The sequence below is a fragment of the Amphiura filiformis genome, chromosome 9, assembly GCF_039555335.1.
Source record: "Amphiura filiformis chromosome 9, Afil_fr2py, whole genome shotgun sequence".
In the NCBI taxonomy this organism is placed as follows: domain Eukaryota; kingdom Metazoa; phylum Echinodermata; class Ophiuroidea; order Amphilepidida; family Amphiuridae; genus Amphiura; species Amphiura filiformis.
In genome coordinates, this window is record NC_092636.1 from 55,102,596 (window position 1) to 55,120,979 (window position 18,384).

Here is an 18,384-nt window from a genome sequence, read left to right on the forward strand (position 1 = left end):
AGAATGTTTTCCTGATCAGGTAGTTGGCCAGAACATGCAGTCTATCTGTCTCTTGTGTTGTTATTCTGTTTTTTCCCTCTATCATTGCAAATTGGATACTGAATTTACATTTCATTTTTGGCTCTTAAAAAGTTTTACTCAAGCAATTTACTGGGGCAAGTCATAGTGTTAAAAAAATCAATATATTAGTGACTTATACTTATATTTTTTACTTTCATCCATACATGATAACTATCTGCTATCAGTTTCATCCCTCAGTTTTCATTCATTGCTGGTAAAGAAAGCCTTTCTCTTTGGTACCCCAGTAGTATGATATCAGGACAATTGCTCAATTCAGCCCTTTTTTCCCAATTTTTCGATACTTTTTTTTTTTATATATCAACGGTCCTTAGTGATGTGTTGTCATGATTGCTTCTGACTTTCTCATCATTTCCAATCAGGGCAGCATTCAATATGATTATGAATGAAACATATTCAATCCCAGTTACAATATGATACAGTGTATGATAGTAGTATGTATCAGACATGTTGGGAATTCATTCATAGGGACCATGCTGATAGGTTGACCTAAATATCTGCCTAGACTGTTCTCTTTTCAGTATTCTTAGTCAGAGGTTGTCGAATTGGGCATGATACAACACTAGCAGTAGATGCCATGGACCGCGGATAGCATTTTTTGTGCACAAAATCTCTGAATGAGGTTTAAGACCATGAGAACTATCTACCGATTGGCCAAAAAGAAGTTTTCATCATCAATTGGCCCAATCAGCAACCTTGTTAGAATAATTTCACCACACAAAAATTGGTGTGAATTATTTGCAAAGCTCCATTCTGATTAAAGTGTAGATATCATGTAGTTGACCAATCAGAGGCAATGTTAGATCGGCAGGTAGTGCTGAGGGGGATAAGCCACCCTACTGCCCCTGTTGCAACAGCCTGAGTTGGAGAGTTGACATACAAATGTTTGCCGTGTGGAAATCATTAGCAAATCTGACAAACCAAGAGGAAATATCACACTGTATCTGTGATTCACAATTTGATTTGATGACATTTTCTTGTCACAGTTGCCAAATAACACCTTTATTTCATTCATAATGCTTCAATTTGCCCAACATTATTATCTTGAAAAAAAATACACTTCGAAATAACCTACAAATTTTGTGAGTTGTAAATTCAAAGGTTTTTGGTCTAGTCATAAAAGGTTTTTGCCCATTCTACGGTTCCAACATGCGAGGAGAGCCTCGATCTGGCAGTATGCTTGAATGGGGATTGAACCAGTCATAAATTTTTAAAGTTATGTAATTCTTCCTAACATGCCTATTGCCAGTTTGAGGCTCTCTTTGCATGAACCGTACCATGGGTGAATTATAGTCTGACATCTTTGCCTGTGTTTTTTCCCCAGTCGTCCTTTGCGAGAGACATAGCATTTAATACAGTTCACCAAAGGGACTTTCAATCGTTGGCCTTGAATTTCTTTCCATTCAAGTGTTCCGGCACTGCAGAAAGCACTGCGCAAAATTTAGCCGTTGTGGAAGATTCTTTCGGAAAGCATTGCAATAGAAAAATGCTGCAAGACGTCAAACCGTACTCTAGCCTTTTGCATGTTTAGGCCAAATGGTGCTCATAATAAAATAGCTTTCTGACTGAGCTTTTTGATATGGAAGTTTGAAATGATTCTTCCTTTGCTCTATGATGGTTAATGAATTCCATTCACATCCATATCCAGACCAGAGGGATTTCAAAACACAACATGGATAATAACAAATGTAAAGGTGCATTATTAATTGCATGCAATTGAATTGGTTTCCTTGTCAAGGAAATGAATGATTTTGTGAGTCTGAATCAAATGCCAAACATGTAGGCTACCACAACGTAGAAATATGCTCTCCCAGCATGCATTAGTACCCATTCTTATTGGTCTAATAGCGAAATTGGTGCCCCGATAAGTACCGCTCTTTCTAGCGTACCCTGAACACATTATTTAATGAAAACGATAACACTATTATATGCAAACTAGGCGGTTACCCGTATTTCGCGGTTCTCGGCTGTCATAGTTATTGGCTTTTGCAGATCTCAAACCTGGGCTTCCTTGGCCAAAGTTACACCCACCGACCAAGTTTGAGCTCCATGAGCAATTTGAAATCTTTGTTTTTTGAGAGGGGCAATTTGAAATTTTGACCTTTCTTGACCCATGACCTCTTAACCGTAGGTCTGACGAAAAAGGTCACCGTGGAAACTTTTGTTTGGTAGTCCAAGGTCCACCCACCTACCAAGTTTGAGATCCATAGGGACAATTGAAAATGTTGACCTTTCTTGACCTATGACCTCTTAACCGTAGGTCTGACGAAAAGGTCACCGTGGAAACTTTTGTTTGGTAGTCCAAGGTCCACCCACCTACCAAGTTTGAGATCCATAGGGACAATTGAAAATGTTGACATTACTTGACCTATGACCTCTTAACCATAGGTATGACAAAAAGGTCACTGTGGAAACTTTTGTTTGTTAGTCCAAGGTCCACCCACCCACCAAGTTTGAGCTCCATAGGAGCAATTTGAAATTGTTACCTTTCTTGACCTATGACCTCTTAACCGTATGTGTGATGAAAAGGTCACCGTGGAAACTTTTGTTTGTTAGTCCAAGGTCCACCCACCCACCAAGTTTGAGCTCCATAGGGGCAATTTGAAATTTTTACCTTTCTTGACCTACGACCTCTTAACCGTAGATATGACAAAAAGGTCACCATGGAAACTTTTGTTTGTTAGTCCAAGGGCCACCCACCCACCAAGTTTGAGCTCCATAGGGGCAATTTGAAATTTTACCTTTCTTGACCTTTGACCTCTTAACCGTAGGTCTGACGAAAAGGTCATCGTGGAAACTTTTGTTTGATAGTCCAAGGTCAACACAATGGCATGGCTAGATTTGCCATTTAAAGTATTTGAAATTAGACTTCAATTGAACTTGACCCCGTCCTTGACCTTTGACCTTAAAAAATATAAACTCGTTCTTCCTCATACCCAGCTGCACCCACCCACCAAGTTTGAGCCCCGTATGACCTGCGGCGGCCTCACATTAGCAGTCACAGACAGACAGACAAACAGATCTACAGACAGAGAATAGCGTATTATTATATAGATGTTAATTAGTATTCTTGATACTATTTATTACATAGATTAACATCACCAGAGTATGATAGTGCTAGTCATCAGTACCGGGGGTACTCAGTACAAATGGCCATACTGGGACGTGCATAAACATGGGTCGCATTTTGCCGCTTGGTATATCAATGACCCCTTATTTTTTCCGTTTTTGTGGTATACGCATGGGTAGTAAGTTGAAATTGGTATTGAAATGGGGTCTAAATCAGATTTTGGTATATCAATGGGTCGAAAATCTTGCATGAATTTCACGAAAATAAATTGTCTGATCGTGTCCAAATAAGGTACATCGCTATCCAAATAAGGCAAATCAGAACCATAAATTCAGAGCTGGGTAAATCAATTGATAGTCCGATTAGCAAACGTTGAGTTGTCATTGCAAACAGATGGCGACACTCTTCCGGTGTAGTATATGTGAGCCCAGCACTACTTCTGTTTACCCCAGCCAATTTTGACAAATCACTGAAATACTATCGGTATCGAAGTTGCAACAGCAATTTTTTCATCGCTGTTTTTTAAGTCAGTTTTGCCTCTCGGAACTTGGGATCGCAAAATTTGAGTAAATTAACTGCCGATTTTTAAATGTATCGACTCATATAAATAGGTTTTATCAACAATCGGGTAAGTTTTTAGTGTAAAGTTGAGTTTTATTTTTGGTGCCGAATTCAGCTGACATGACACGCGACAGCACTGCCAAGATCATACACGATCGATATGCATGGGTCAAATTGATGTTGTTTTGGTTCGATAATTCACAATGATAATTGCAATTACATTGAACAGAAATGCGTGAATATTAAATTTGTTTAAAATTTCAATAAATCGTGAGTGGGAAGAAAAAAAGGTACTGTACAAAAAAAATATAAATAAAAAATTCATGTTGATGTTGAAAATTTCTATTATTATTTTTTTTTCGTTCTTCTTTCACCATGCAGGGTATGATGGGGGGGGTGGGCACTGGCTGCACCACTGTTTTCGTGGTTTTTGTATGTTGTTAAATAAAATTTAAAATAAATAAGTGCAAGAATCATCTTTCCCTACACAATACTTGTTACAAACTAGGCTAAGCTAAACTGAGAAAACAAAAGAACAATAAATATATTTTGGATTTGTATTCATTTTAAAATAAGGGGTGGTGCAACGATTATGTGTACCCGGCAGTGGCGTATCGTGGCCGCCCCAAGTCCAGGAGGGCTGAAGAAATTTCATTTTGGCTCACCCTTCCTTAACAGCCCGAAAAGGTTGACCCATTTTTTTTCACGGTCGTTTGAAAAAGTGAAGAGCAAAAAAAAAAAAAAAAAAATGTTTTTAGGCGCTAGCGTCCCAAAAGCAACCTTTTTTTCGCAATTTTTTCAATTTTTGGCGCCCTTTTTTCTATGCTAATTCCTTTTGCTGCCCCGCTCGTTTTTGCCGCCTTCTTCTTCTTCCGCCGCCCTTAGTTTTTGCCGCCCCTACTTTTACCCCGGGGCTGGCGCCACCAAAGCCCCCCCCCCAAATACGCGCATGCCCGGGGTGGTGAATTCTCAAAATGTTCTGCCAAAAATTGCCCCCCCCCCCTTTTGGCCTGCCAAAAAATCTTTGCCCCCACCCTCCTATAATTCACCACCCCGGGAGTACACATAATTATTGCACCACCCATAACAAACAAAATAATAATAATTAATAAATGATAGACCCTTGATAGAACCTAGAATAAAAAAATACAAAATACAGTAAACAAGAAATAAAAAATATATGAAAATTTGTTACGGTATTCTAAACGTAGGCCTATAGTGGTATATGGATGGGTCAGTATATGGGGTTGGTATATCAATGGGTGGTATTTTTGTCTTTTCAACTGGTATAGTCATGGGTGTCTATTCTATGTTGGTATATGCATCGGTAGTAAAAATCGGGTTTGAAGCGGTATAGCCATGGGTCCTACTTCAAAATCTTCGGAGGCACACCCCTACCCAAAAAAAATTTGAGTACCCCGGGCATCAGTACCTAATCAGGCACTGATAGCGATATAAGACCAAATTCGATGTGGTGCCTAAGCAGTGCATCATTTGTAATTTTGTCAAATTGAGACAAATATCTTGACAATAAGGTTTGAAATATTACTTTTGAGATGTACAACTGGCCATGTTGATGTTGTATATGTATGAACAATGTCCCAGAAATCCGACACAAATCTGTGAATCGATTTATGCAAAGATTTCCGTAAAACATCAACCTGGCAAATCCATAAACATTGCCAGTTTACAGAAAGAAAAAAAGAGGTGGGGCCTACCAAGTTTGACTCCTGGTTTGACTATTTATACTTTTTTGTTAAGCAACTGAACCCCCCAAATGGTGAATTATGGTATAATTTAATTAAATTGAGAGGGTATTTTAACAGCAAAAACAGCCATTTGATCGCCAGGATCTTTCGTTCGCCAAAGCGGCCATCTTGGTTGACTAAGTCAGACTGATAGAGGTCAGAATTGTGCTGCGGGAGCGGAAGGTGAAATGTGCGCAAATCAAGGATTCTCGCAAAATTCTCTTGCGAGAATCCAAATGGATTCACTCGCACTGCCACAGATTTCTAAGCTTGCCCATTAAAGAAAAGAAAATCAAGATCCATGCATAGCAATGCATCATGGGACAGCATGATAATCTGCTATTGTATGCTGCCTCTTCTGTGTTGTGTGCTATATTGTACGTCATATTTTAAATAGGCTTCAATCATAGACGTTTAGCAAACTGGGGAGATCAACAAAATAGGTTTCTAGTTTTGATGTATGGTCCCTTGAATAAATCAACAAACAATATCTAGGCCCTATATATAGGATACAATGGATTTCTCAACCCACTTTTTTATTGATTTAATTATTATGTTACTAGTTTGCTATTCATGCAAAAGGGACATACAATATGTTACTATAAAGCTTTTAAGAATTTTGTTTAGTTTTCTATGTCTTTAAATAAGAACTCATACTAAAACCTCATCTCAGTGTAGATTTAAGTATTATCTTACTTATTGTTTGTATGTATTCTTTTTTTGTTTTCCATACAGGCCTACTAGTGTTAAAGATGGTCTAGTATCCTCACATCCTCTTGAAAGATCAGAAAAGAGTGTAAGTATCCCAGGTTCATACTTGAAAACCTGTTTTTTCTGTTATTTATATTACTTTGAAGATGCATTCAGTTGGCTCCAAAGAATTAGATTGGAGAACTTGGATTCCTCTATGTTTACATACATAGCTCATGGGAAGAAAATAATGTTTGTTTTCTTTTTGCTGGTGAAAACAGGGTCAAAGACAACATCTGAAGGAGTACATTTTGGTCAGGAGGGGAGCACTGTTTTGACACCTGATTCATAATCAGATGCAAATTTTTCCCCATTTTTTGCAAGGTCCTATCACATGCTCAAACAGCAAGCATGTCAGAGGTACGTAGCGCTGACTATGAGACTTGTAGCGCTGACATCAAGGTGATAGCGCCTCGGCCCCGGGGGGTACTCAAGTTTGGTTTTGGTAGGGACGTGCCACTGAGAATTTGAAAGTGGACCCATAAATATACCAATTTTTCAAGAAATTTGGACCCATTGATATACCAAAAGTCAAAATTTTCGGCCGAATTTAACCCAAATTGTCTTAGTTTTTACAAATTTCCCCAAAATTTTGGCTAGATTAAGGAAAAATTGGTTCATTTTCGAAAAAAAAATTGAGAAAATTTTGAAAAAGGACCCATTCATATACCAAAATAGGCTTTGAAAAAGGGGTCATTGATATACCAAGAGGCTGAAAATGCTACCCATATTTGCGGCACGTCCCCGTATGGTCATTTGTACTGAGTACCTCCCCCCCCCCGGGCCTCGGCTAGATAGTGGATAGGGTACTATACATGTAGTGTGTCTCACCTCAAGTGGAGAGTAACGCCATGTTTGATTTGGCAATGCCAGAATCAAATAAGTGCATTTATGTGGTTGCGTTTCCAGCACACAGGCTAATTGCCCTTCTTCTACACCTGTGTATAAGCCCCGCGTTACTAGGTTAGCACGCATGATTCGAAGCTGCCACTGCAAAATCCAACAAAACGTTACTCTCAACTTAAGACAAGACACACTATGCTTGGCAGGCAACTTTAACAGTGTTACCAGTCTTCAGGAAATTTCCTGATTTCAGGAAATTTTACTCGGATGATCCTGTACAAATGTATAGGCAAAGTACATTTTTCAAGAAATTGTTTGCCATTTTAGGGTTTTTTGACAACACTGACTGGCATCTCTGCTTTAAGGAGAATGATCCTGTCATATACAAGTTCCATTAACAAATAAAATCAAGTTCTAGGCTGCCAGTCAGGAATGTTAATGGTAAGCTAATTACTACTTGATTGCAAAGGTTGGAAATTGAAGCTCAAGATCTGTCACAATGAAAAAACAGGTATCTGTTAATCAAATGTTATGCTGATGTAAATACATGTTAGACCATAAATTCTAGAAGGAACGGAAGAGAACATTAGATCATAAAGTTAAAGAAGTAGAAAAGGTACTTCCACAATCCTCTTCTGTTGAAAAAGTACACCCTGTAGAATTAATATTCTTCCGATTACAACATCTTTTATTATAGAGATGAGTGTTTTTAACTAAGACTAATAAAATGTTGGTTTTATTTACCACATTTTTTTATAATGTTTGGTATGTTCTGCATTTAATTTCAAGTGCTATTCCCATCTCCCTTGCCACTTAGTCATGACTGCTCTTACTTCATCAGCTTCCGTCTACTATCACTAACCGTAGTAACACTGAGTAACACCGAAACATGGCATGCCAAGATGAAGTCTCACAAACTCCGAACTTTTTTCCCCACTTCTATCTTCTCCACATTAATTAAATGAAGAAAGTTGTGCTTATATCAGACTAACTAGCTGAGAAGTTGGATGAGAATATCAGCTGAGTGTGCGTCATTCAGTCTTCATTATAAATGCATTATATGATGGCAAATTTCCTGGAGAAGACCCTTTGATAAGGACCAGAAATCTCTCTCATTTCCAGCCCCAATCACACCCTTATATTTTGAGTGGTCATGATATTTACTGTCCAAACAAGTACAGACGGTCAAGCTAATCACAGTAATCGCACAGGCAATGTATGAGGGTGGAAAAAATGATGTTTTGAAATTAACTTGTGTTGTGAAAAGGTGCGTATGTGTGTGTTATTTTTGGCGGGTAAAGGGAGAACTGCATGAATATGTGGTGGTGCAATTGTGATAAAGTGTGAGATTTGGCGAGTTGAAGTGAGTTGAGAGAGAGAGAGAGAGCGAGAGAAAGCAGGCAAACGTGTGGGGGTGTGTTTACCGACAAACGAGGACATGCAAATGACATTTAAACCATGGACCACTCTGCAAAGGGGAACCGTCCTCAGTTTTGGAGATCTGCAAACAATTGCAGGTATAATGCCCGGGTATAATGCATTTGCGAGATATGTCCACTATCATGCATTAAATAACCCGTCTGCGGTTGCCAGGTAAAATTGCATCTTATACACATACACAAAAAAAATGGTGAAAATCATCCTCAGTATGTCGATTGAATGCGGATTCAGACGTCCACTTTTGCGTAGTCCTAAACTTTGTCCACGTTTGGAGGTGAATACCTGTAGGGATATTTGGGGTGCGTGCATTTGTAAAGACCTTTCAATGAGGATGCACACCTGAAGATAGCAGAGTAAGCAAGGACACCCAGAAACTGTGGATGCCCACGGTTACCTCCACCTATTACTAGTGTATTGGGGGTGTGTGCATTTATAAAGACCTTTCAATGAGGATGCACACCTGAAGATAACAGAGTAAGCAAGGACACCCAGAAACTGTGGATGCCCACGGTTACCTCCACCTATTAGTGTCTTGCATATAATGTAAAAAATATCAGATAATGTCTTGTTTGCGGTGTTAAGGTTGGTGGCAGTTGGATAGTAAAGAGATAAGCGGGTCCACAGGCTATGCATGTGTGTATGGGGGAGTAGGGTTAGTTATTGACAGGAATGGTTTGTGAGAAAGGGATGTCTTGAATCTGAAGTAATATAATTATAAATTCTTCACTCGTTAAACAAGCTGTGAGTACCAAGGTCATATTATTCATAAAAAATATAAAAAAAATATAATAAAAACATTCTCTTTAGTCATAAAACAGAATGTAATGTGAAATAAATTTGTAAGAAATGTGTTGTTTTCCTGTGACATTGACCATATGGCACATAATGTTATTAGATAGGAAACAAACAGTCTTTCACAACAATTATTGTGTCTAATTTTGACTAACTAGCAGAGAATTTGGATGAGAATATCAGCTGAGTGTGCGTCATTCAGTCTTCATTATCGTACGTATATGATGGCAAATTTCCCGGAGAAGACCCTTTGATAAGGACCAGAAATCTGTCTCATTTCCATCCCCAATCACACCCTTATATTTTGAGTGGTCATGATATTTGCTGTCTAAACAAGTACAGGCGGTCAAGCTAATCACAGTAATCGCACAGGCAATGTATGAAGGTGGAAAAAATGATGTTTTGAAAGAGAAATTAACTTGTGTTGTGAAAAGGTGCTTATGTGTGTATTATTTTTAGCGGGTAAAGGGAGAATTGCATGAATATGTGGTGGTGCAATTGTGATAAAGTGTGAGATTTAGCGAGTTGAAGTTAGTTGAGAGAGAGAGAGAGAGAGAGCGAGAGAAAGCAGGCAAACGTGTGGGGGTGTGTTTACCGACAAACGAGGACATGCAAATGACATTTAAACCATGGACCACTCTGCAAAGGGGAACCGTCCTCAGTTTTGGAGATCTGCAAACAATTGCAGGTATAATGCCCGGGTATAATGCATTTGCGAGATATGTCCACTATCGTGCATTAAATAAACCGCTCTGCGGTTACCAGGTAAAATTGCATCTTATACACATACACACAAAAAATGGTGAAAAAACGCCCCTCTGTATGTTGATTGAATACAGATTCAGACGTCCGCTTTTGCATAGTCCTAAACTTTGTCCACGTTTGGAGGTGAATACCTGTAGGGATATTTGGGGTGCGTGCATTTGTAAAGACCTTTCAATGAGGATGCACACCTGAAGATAGCAGAGTAAGCAAGGACACCCAGAAACTGTGGATGCCCACGGTTACCTCCACCTATTACTAGTGTATTGGGGTGTGTGCATTTATAAAGACCTTTCAATGAGGATGCACACCTGAAGATAACAGAGTAAGCAAGGACACCCAGAAACTGTGGATGCCCACGGTTACCTCCACCTATTAGTGTCTTGCATATAATGTAAAAAATATCAGATAATGTCTTGTTTGCCGGTGTTAAGTTTGGTGGCAGTTGGATAGTAAAGAGATAAGCGGGTCCACAGGCTATGCATGTGTGTATGGGGGAGTAGGGTTAGTTATTGACAGGAATGGTTTGTGAGAAAGGGATGTCTTGAATCTGAAGTAATATAATTATAAATTCTTCACTCGTTAAACAAGCTGTGAGTACCAAGGTCATATTATTCATAAAAAATATAAAAAATATAATAAAAACATTCTCTTTAGTCATAAAACAGAATGTAATGTGAAATAAATTTGTAAGAAATGTGTTGTTTTCCTGTGACATTGACCATATGGCACATAATGTTATTAGATAGGAAACAAACAGTCTTTCACAACAATTATTGTGTCTAATTTTGACTAACTAGCAGAGAATTTGGATGAGAATATCAGCTGAGTGTGCGTCATTCAGTCTTCATTATCGTACGTATATGATGGCAAATTTCCCGGAGAAGACCCTTTGATAAGGACCAGAAATCTGTCTCATTTCCATCCCCAATCACACCCTTATATTTTGAGTGGTCATGATATTTGCTGTCTAAACAAGTACAGGCGGTCAAGCTAATCACAGTAATCGCACAGGCAATGTATGAAGGTGGAAAAAATGATGTTTTGAAAGAGAAATTAACTTGTGTTGTGAAAAGGTGCTTATGTGTGTATTATTTTTAGCGGGTAAAGGGAGAATTGCATGAATATGTGGTGGTGCAATTGTGATAAAGTGTGAGATTTAGCGAGTTGAAGTTAGTTGAGAGAGAGAGAGAGAGAGAGCGAGAGAAAAGCAGGCAAACGTGTGGGGGTGTGTTTACCGACAAACGAGGACATGCAAATGACATTTAAACCATGGACCACTCTGCAAAGGGGAACCGTCCTCAGTTTTGGAGATCTGCAAACAATTGCAGGTATAATGCCCGGGTATAATGCATTTGCGAGATATGTCCACTATCGTGCATTAAATAAACCGTCTGCGGTTACCAGGTAAAATTGCATCTTATACACATACACACAAAAAAATGGTGAAAAAAACGTCCTCTGTATGTTGATTGAATACAGATTCAGACGTCCGCTTTTGCATAGTCCTAAACTTTGTCCACGTTTGGAGGTGAATACCTGTAGGGATATTTGGGGTGCGTGCATTTGTAAAGACCTTTCAATGAGGATGCACACCTGAAGATAGCAGAGTAAGCAAGGACACCCAGAAACTGTGGATGCCCACGGTTACCTCCACCTATTAGTGTATTGGGGGTGTGTGCATTTATAAAGACCTTTCAATGAGGATGCATACCTGAAGATAACAGAGTAAGCAAGGACACCCAGAAACTGTGGATGCCCACGGTTACCTCCACCTATTAGTGTCTTGCATATAATGTAAAAAATATCAGATAATGTCTTGTTTGCCGGTGTTAAGTTTGGTGGCAGTTGGATAGTAAAGAGATAAGCGGGTCCACAGGCTATGCATGTGTGTATGGGGGAGTAGGGTTAGTTATTGACAGGAATGGTTTGTGAGAAAAGGTGAAAGGGATGTCTTGAATCTGAAGTAGTATTATAAATTATTCACTCATTAAACAAGCAGTGAGTACCAAGGTCATATTATTCATAAAAAAAATAATAAAAAATATAATAAAAACATTCTCTTTAGTCATAAAACAGAATGTAATGTGTAAGAAATGTGTTGTTTTCCTGTGACATTGACCATATGGCACATAATGTTATTAGATAGGAAACAAACAGTCTTTCACAACAATTATTGTGTCTAATTTTGAAATTGATGATTGATATCAGCGGAAACACCTCTCCTGTTCATGAAAATGATTGTATTTCTGTTGTTATGTCAAGTGGTGTTGTTAGGTATGAAACTTGCACACACATTGGGTAAAGTTTTGTTTCATAAACAGCTAACTTTGAAAGTTATGATCCTGATCATAAGTTACGCATTAATCATTTTCAGTTCAATTTCTGAGGTACCAATACGCTTCCTCCATCAAACTGAACACTTGAAGATACCAGGAATTAATAGTTGTATGATGTGATCATTTATTAATTTTTTCTAACAAAGCATTATTATAATGATCAATTTTAGACCTGAATAATACCAACTGCTATCACATTAATCAACTGATTATAAACATATATGTTATAGCAATTTTTGGCATAGATTTTCGTTTCTATATCAAATTATTCATCTTTTTCAGCTTTTTTGTGGTAATTTTAATTCTATAAACTGTACATTTGTGTGAAAATTGAGGGCGCTATTTACATATTCTAAATTTAAATTAGCCAAATAATATAAGTTATAGGCCTACCTTGTATTTCATGATAAAAAGTTTTTGGAAAATGCCCTTGTCATTTATTAGTCTGTTTACTGATGTTACAGTTTACAAATGTCCACCCTTGTAAAGATGCAAACAAGAATTCAAACAACCATGGAGGGGGGGGGGAGGGGTAGTCAACTAGCCAAAATACTGATCACCAAGTTGGAAATGGCACCCAGAGAAGTTCCCATCTGGGGAATATGAGTCTTGGATCTGTAAGCTCTTAAGTATTGGAGTAGGATGATGATGCAAGGTATCAGATTCCACCACCTGTAATTGTGGCACAGAGTCATAGACAAGGCAACATCAGATATGCATATTCTCTTAAATGAGGCCTGGACTGTGAACGATGCACAGAAAACATAACCCCTCATTGGCTTAACCCTAATGCTCCAGGCCTACTTTAGGGAAAGGAAAGACGGATAAAAGAAAGGAGGAGAAGAGAAAACTTCTTTTCTCAGGTGCGGTTTTGAACCAGGGACCCCGGGTGCCAGATATACGCACTGGGTTACCTTGCCACAAAAATGTAAATGATTTTGTAGTATATTGTCTCAAAAACATTGATATTATTTTGACCAACTTCGGGGTTAGTTGCTGATGGGGAGTGAAGGAAGTTACGGATGGGGAGAGAGGTGGGTCAGCTTTGTAAGGAAGACGGAACCTAGTTACGTAAAACAGGTTTCATTGACAGGGCAGTTACGGATGGGGAGAGAGGGAGTCAGCTTTGTTGAACCTAATTCTGTAAAATAGGGCTACTCCTTTCTTGTTATTTCCTGGTGTTCTTCTTGTGTTTAGGACATCTTCAAGTCGCAGTAATGAAATTGAACTGAGGATAGAATTGGCCATGTCTGGCTTGTCAGTTACATGTAATGATCAGTGAGAAAAGACAGTGCAGTGAGATAGGCTAGCTGTGACTGTTGAGTGACTGCTTATTTCCATGTGTATCAGGCCATTGGGATCTTTGCTATTTTCAGTTGTGATTTCCTTCCTTACCATATTGTTATGTGTGACCCACTCTGGTCACAATTGAAAGTTCATGGTTTGAGGTAAAGCGTATCACACACCTTGCTTACACATCCCCATTCAAATACTCGGACAACTTTTCTGAATACACATAAAATCTTGCAAATAGAAATAGCAGACATAGAGGGAATCATTTTTACTATCTCCTCTGCTATCACGCTTCAGGTTGTGTATATGTATAGATCCAATCAATGAGGCAGCAGAGTTACATGGCTTTGACCACGGGCTTAGCAAAGGTATTGGTATTTTGGATCACTGTTGCATATATCACATAGCCATACAGAGGGTTGCTTCAACTCCTGTTTTCTATGCTCTTATTTCTAATCAAATAGTAACATTTAAATAATCTTTAAAAATCTTTGAAAAAGTTCATTTGGATTAAGTTTCAACTGTAAATTCTGTTCATTGTGAACAATTCCAAGTAAAATGGAGGTGTTCAATTTTTAGTAATGTTTCACCACTACACTAGTGGTATAATCAGACTGGCAACCCAGCACATCTGACTGCTTCCTTTTATATGCTACAGGAACTGTCGTAGAGGGCATGATGAGTTGGTCAAAGACTAGGGGCACCTATTCACACAATAACCTGAATGGGTGACTACATTTAAAATGTACACTCCCAGTGAAGGAGATAAAGGTCATGTCTTCCATAGGGGATGCATGGATTTCAACTGGAATAACCCAAATTATGAAGCCATAAAGCCAGTTTCATTAGGGAAAGGATGTGATCAAAATGTTCATTATGATTGAACATAAGATGTCATATTGACCTACTTCTGGCAGGGAGAGAGTAACATGGTTAATAGCTGTTAAGGTACATGTACACACGTTTATATCCCTGTTGAATTCATAATTCGCTGTGAAGAAAATAATCCTGTTTTACATTGTCAATGGGGTGGAAAAGATGAAGTTCCCAACCCAGCTAAGTTGATTATTGATGCCCAAGTGGTGTATAACGACTGTTAACAGGTTGGCCTATTTCTTTGAAAATGAGTGGATATGTTGATTGGTGAGGTTGGAAATCACTACAATACTCTGTTAATCGCCGTTCATACACTCCTATTTGCTTGCATTTTACATCATTTTTGTTATATAAGCGATTTTTGGCACACATTAATAAAACGCTCTAAAAAGGTAAACAGTACGAAAGCGCTTTAATATGCACATTTTCCTGCTCGCTACGCTTGCAACATATATCTAGACCATTTAAGGTTTGCGAATTGGGATCCCAAAAAATTAGCATGTGTAAAGGTGGGGGCAAGCGATTTTTGTCGTACTGTTCAGAAATTTTACCCGGGAGGGGGGGGGGGGAGCTCATAATTATTGCACAGCCCTTTACTAGCCTGGGTTGTTGGGTTGTATGCACCCTGATATTTGTGTAAAGAGAACAACTTGAACCAAGATACACACCTGCCAGAAGTGGCTAGTCCAGTTGATAACCACACTACCCCTATAGGGGGAGTATGAATTTCAAATGGAATGAACACATTAGGTAGCTCCATCTGAAACTCGCCCTCCTTCTGTGGAAGATTTAGGGCAAATCTTTCTCAGAGGGTGTATGAAACTCAACAAAGCTGCCTAATGTGTTCATTCCATTTGAAATTCATACTCCCCCTGTGGAAGATAATCTGAAACTCTTCCACATGGGTAGTGTGTATTTTAAATGGAATAGCCCAATGTCAGTATCATTGTGAAGGTAATGCATGGTCTAGATCACCTGATCATGTCTCAGTAATGGATTGTAATTCCTTTCACATAGGTCAACATTACATTACATTAACATCGCAATACTCAAATGTGATCGTTTAATCGCCAAAATGGCTTCCTGAGATCACCGGTTCAATTTGTTCTTTGACTCCAAATCAAATTAATCATTTCCGTGTTCTCAATTAAACTCAATGAAAAATAATCTGGGTTCTTCCTTCTTTCTCAAAAGGAGTTTGAACTTTGTGTATCTTGGTTGAGTTGACAGGAATAGGTGTGGCAAATTAAGAACTAATCGCGCATTGGACGGATATTCAACTCGTTCAAGTTTGGGGAGAAAACAATTTGTACTGATGGTTTTGAGTTCAAGGCTGACGAAAGCACAGTGACACTCTACCTGTGAAATTATATTTTTATTCCATGCATGATTTTGTAAAAATGTGGGTTTGTGCACACGGTTTATGTGTATGTGTGGGGGTAAATGCCTGCAACCGAGGACATTTAGAATACACACAATGATTTATTTGATCGATATTATTTTTTAACCAGTAATTATACATGTAAATAGATAAAGACTAGGTATTGTTGGTCGAAGCAGCTAGAAAACTGATTTTCATTGTCTGAATCAATATATTATTGAAAATTCTATTGACTCTTACGACCCATTATTCAAAATCGCGCACTGTGATTTGTTAAAACACGTCACGTGAGAGCCCATTATTCTGCAATAATGGGTCAAGCGCCGTAAAACATTCTACGCACAGCATTACGCTTGGTTATGCGTGCAATATTTCCGCAATACGCGCTATTACTTACGCGTACACGCTCCACCTTGAAGTAAACAACTTAAAATATTTGTGCCAAAAACTGATATTTTCTCTTTAAATCGCACTATTTTCTGGTAATAGAATAGAAATAAAGGGTGCAGCATTATCCTTTACCGCATAAATAATGTGTCCTCGGCAGTAAAAGCGTTTAAATAATGGGTTCGCTGCGCCTCACCCATTATTTACGCTTTTACTGCCTCGGACACATTATTTGGGTGTAAAGGATAATAAATTACCCTTTATTTCTTAAATAACATTTTGATGTTTTGCAAAAGTTCATTCTACAAATCATATACGGTACTAGATGCTTGATGTATTGTTGTTAAGGTGGTACTACACCCCTGGCCAATTTTGTGCCTCTTTTTGCATTTTTCTCCAAAATTGTAACACATTGGTGACAAGTAAGATATGTATATTATAGGGGCAAGGACTACAACTACTGTACTGAAAATTCAGCACCTCAAAGCAAGTAGTTATTGATTTATTGATCAAATATTGGTTTTCCTCATTTTTGACTGTAACTCCACAACTGTTGTCTGTGCTGAAATAAAATTTCCAGTGCAGTAGTTGTAGTCCTTGCCCCTATAATATACATATCTTACTTGTCCCCAATGCGCTATATTTTTTGAGAAAAATCCAAAAAGAGGCACAAAATTGGCCAGGGGTGTAGTACCCCTTAATGAGTTATGTACGTTTTACAAAAGTATTGTTGTTTCAGCCCTCTTTACAACATAACTCAAGAACCACAGGACCTACACAAGTATATCTGTGATATTTGAATTCTTCTACACACTCGCTATGAAATGATCAATACAATCAAAGCTCAGTACCATTCGCAAGATGCTATGAACTACCAAATCACAAAAGTTTGAAATAGTTGATAACATTAATCAAGCATTATTATGATAATCCAGAAGTACTTTATAAAAATACAAGAGACAATACATAGGCATACATTCACTTAGTTTTGTCATTTGACATGATTTGGTCCTGAGACGAATATTTGTCTCAGATTTGGTCCATGGGGCCAAAGGCAGCAAATTTGAAATTGAGATAAAGGCAAAAAATATGGTAGATCTTTTGCTGCTCAGTTCAGTTTATTTCACCTTTAAATAATTTGGTAGATCTTTAGCTGCTAGTCAGGAGGGTCTTCTGTTTTCAGCCCTGTGGTCAAATGCTTTATATGCTGGAGTTTTTTGATGTCTTTGCCTAACTGCGTGTTTCTACTGAGGGCCAAATTCCGTGCCATGCCGTGCCGTGCCGGGTCATACCGGGTAACAAGCCCAGTAGAAACGATCTGGGTAATCGGTTGCCGTGTCATGCCGGGTCATGTGCTCGCCTTTCGTGATCCACCTCTTGAGGGGGATCATGCCGGGTCAAAGCGTGTAATCCGCGCAGTAGAAACGAGCCGTGTGATCGGTTGCCGGGTCGAGGTCATTCGTGTTGCAAAAATAACGCGATTTATATTCTACTTGTATAGTCTAGCCTAGGCCTATAATGTAGTAGGTTCCTTCTTTCTGATATTATATACACTGGCATGATGTGTGACTCGCATGAACTTGATGAAGTATGACTTTACTTAGTCTAGGCCTACTTCTTTATAGTTAATGAGTTGGTTATATTTTGGCTGTAAATTAATTATCATAATAGCCAATTACTAGATCCACTGGTGAATTAATGCAATTTGTATTTTACGAAAACACTAAATTGTGATTGTAGGTCATATGCCATGAGCTGCCATGCGTAGACATTTAAATTTAGGATAGGCCTACAACCGTCAAATCTGTTTTCCGTACTTCGGTTTACAGGAAAAAATGCAGTGCATCGTGCGAGACACGGCTTTATGGTCTCAGTAGAAACAAGCTGGGTAACGGTGGCCGGATTGTGATCGGTATTTTGTGCCCGGAAAATAGCGGGTCAAAAAGCCGTACGCTCAGTATAAACACGCTGATTGTTGCCATTATGTGGGTGTCTTGCCAGAATCAATTAATTCAGTCCAATTATCTCAATGAGTACAATGCTAGACTCTGGTGCATATTAAGG

At 38.6% G+C, this 18,384-nt stretch overlaps 1 protein-coding gene across 1 annotated transcript in view; it reads left to right on the top strand.

The window, feature by feature from the left end:
- LOC140161185 (proteasome maturation protein-like) overlaps positions 1 to 18,384 on the top strand; it is a 193,905-nt gene that overhangs the window by 115,310 nt on the left and 60,211 nt on the right. The window contains exon 3 of the mRNA XM_072184634.1: positions 6,193 to 6,253. Within this exon, the coding sequence (XP_072040735.1) occupies positions 6,193 to 6,253 (61 nt within the window). The remainder of the gene's footprint in view (positions 1 to 6,192; positions 6,254 to 18,384) is intronic.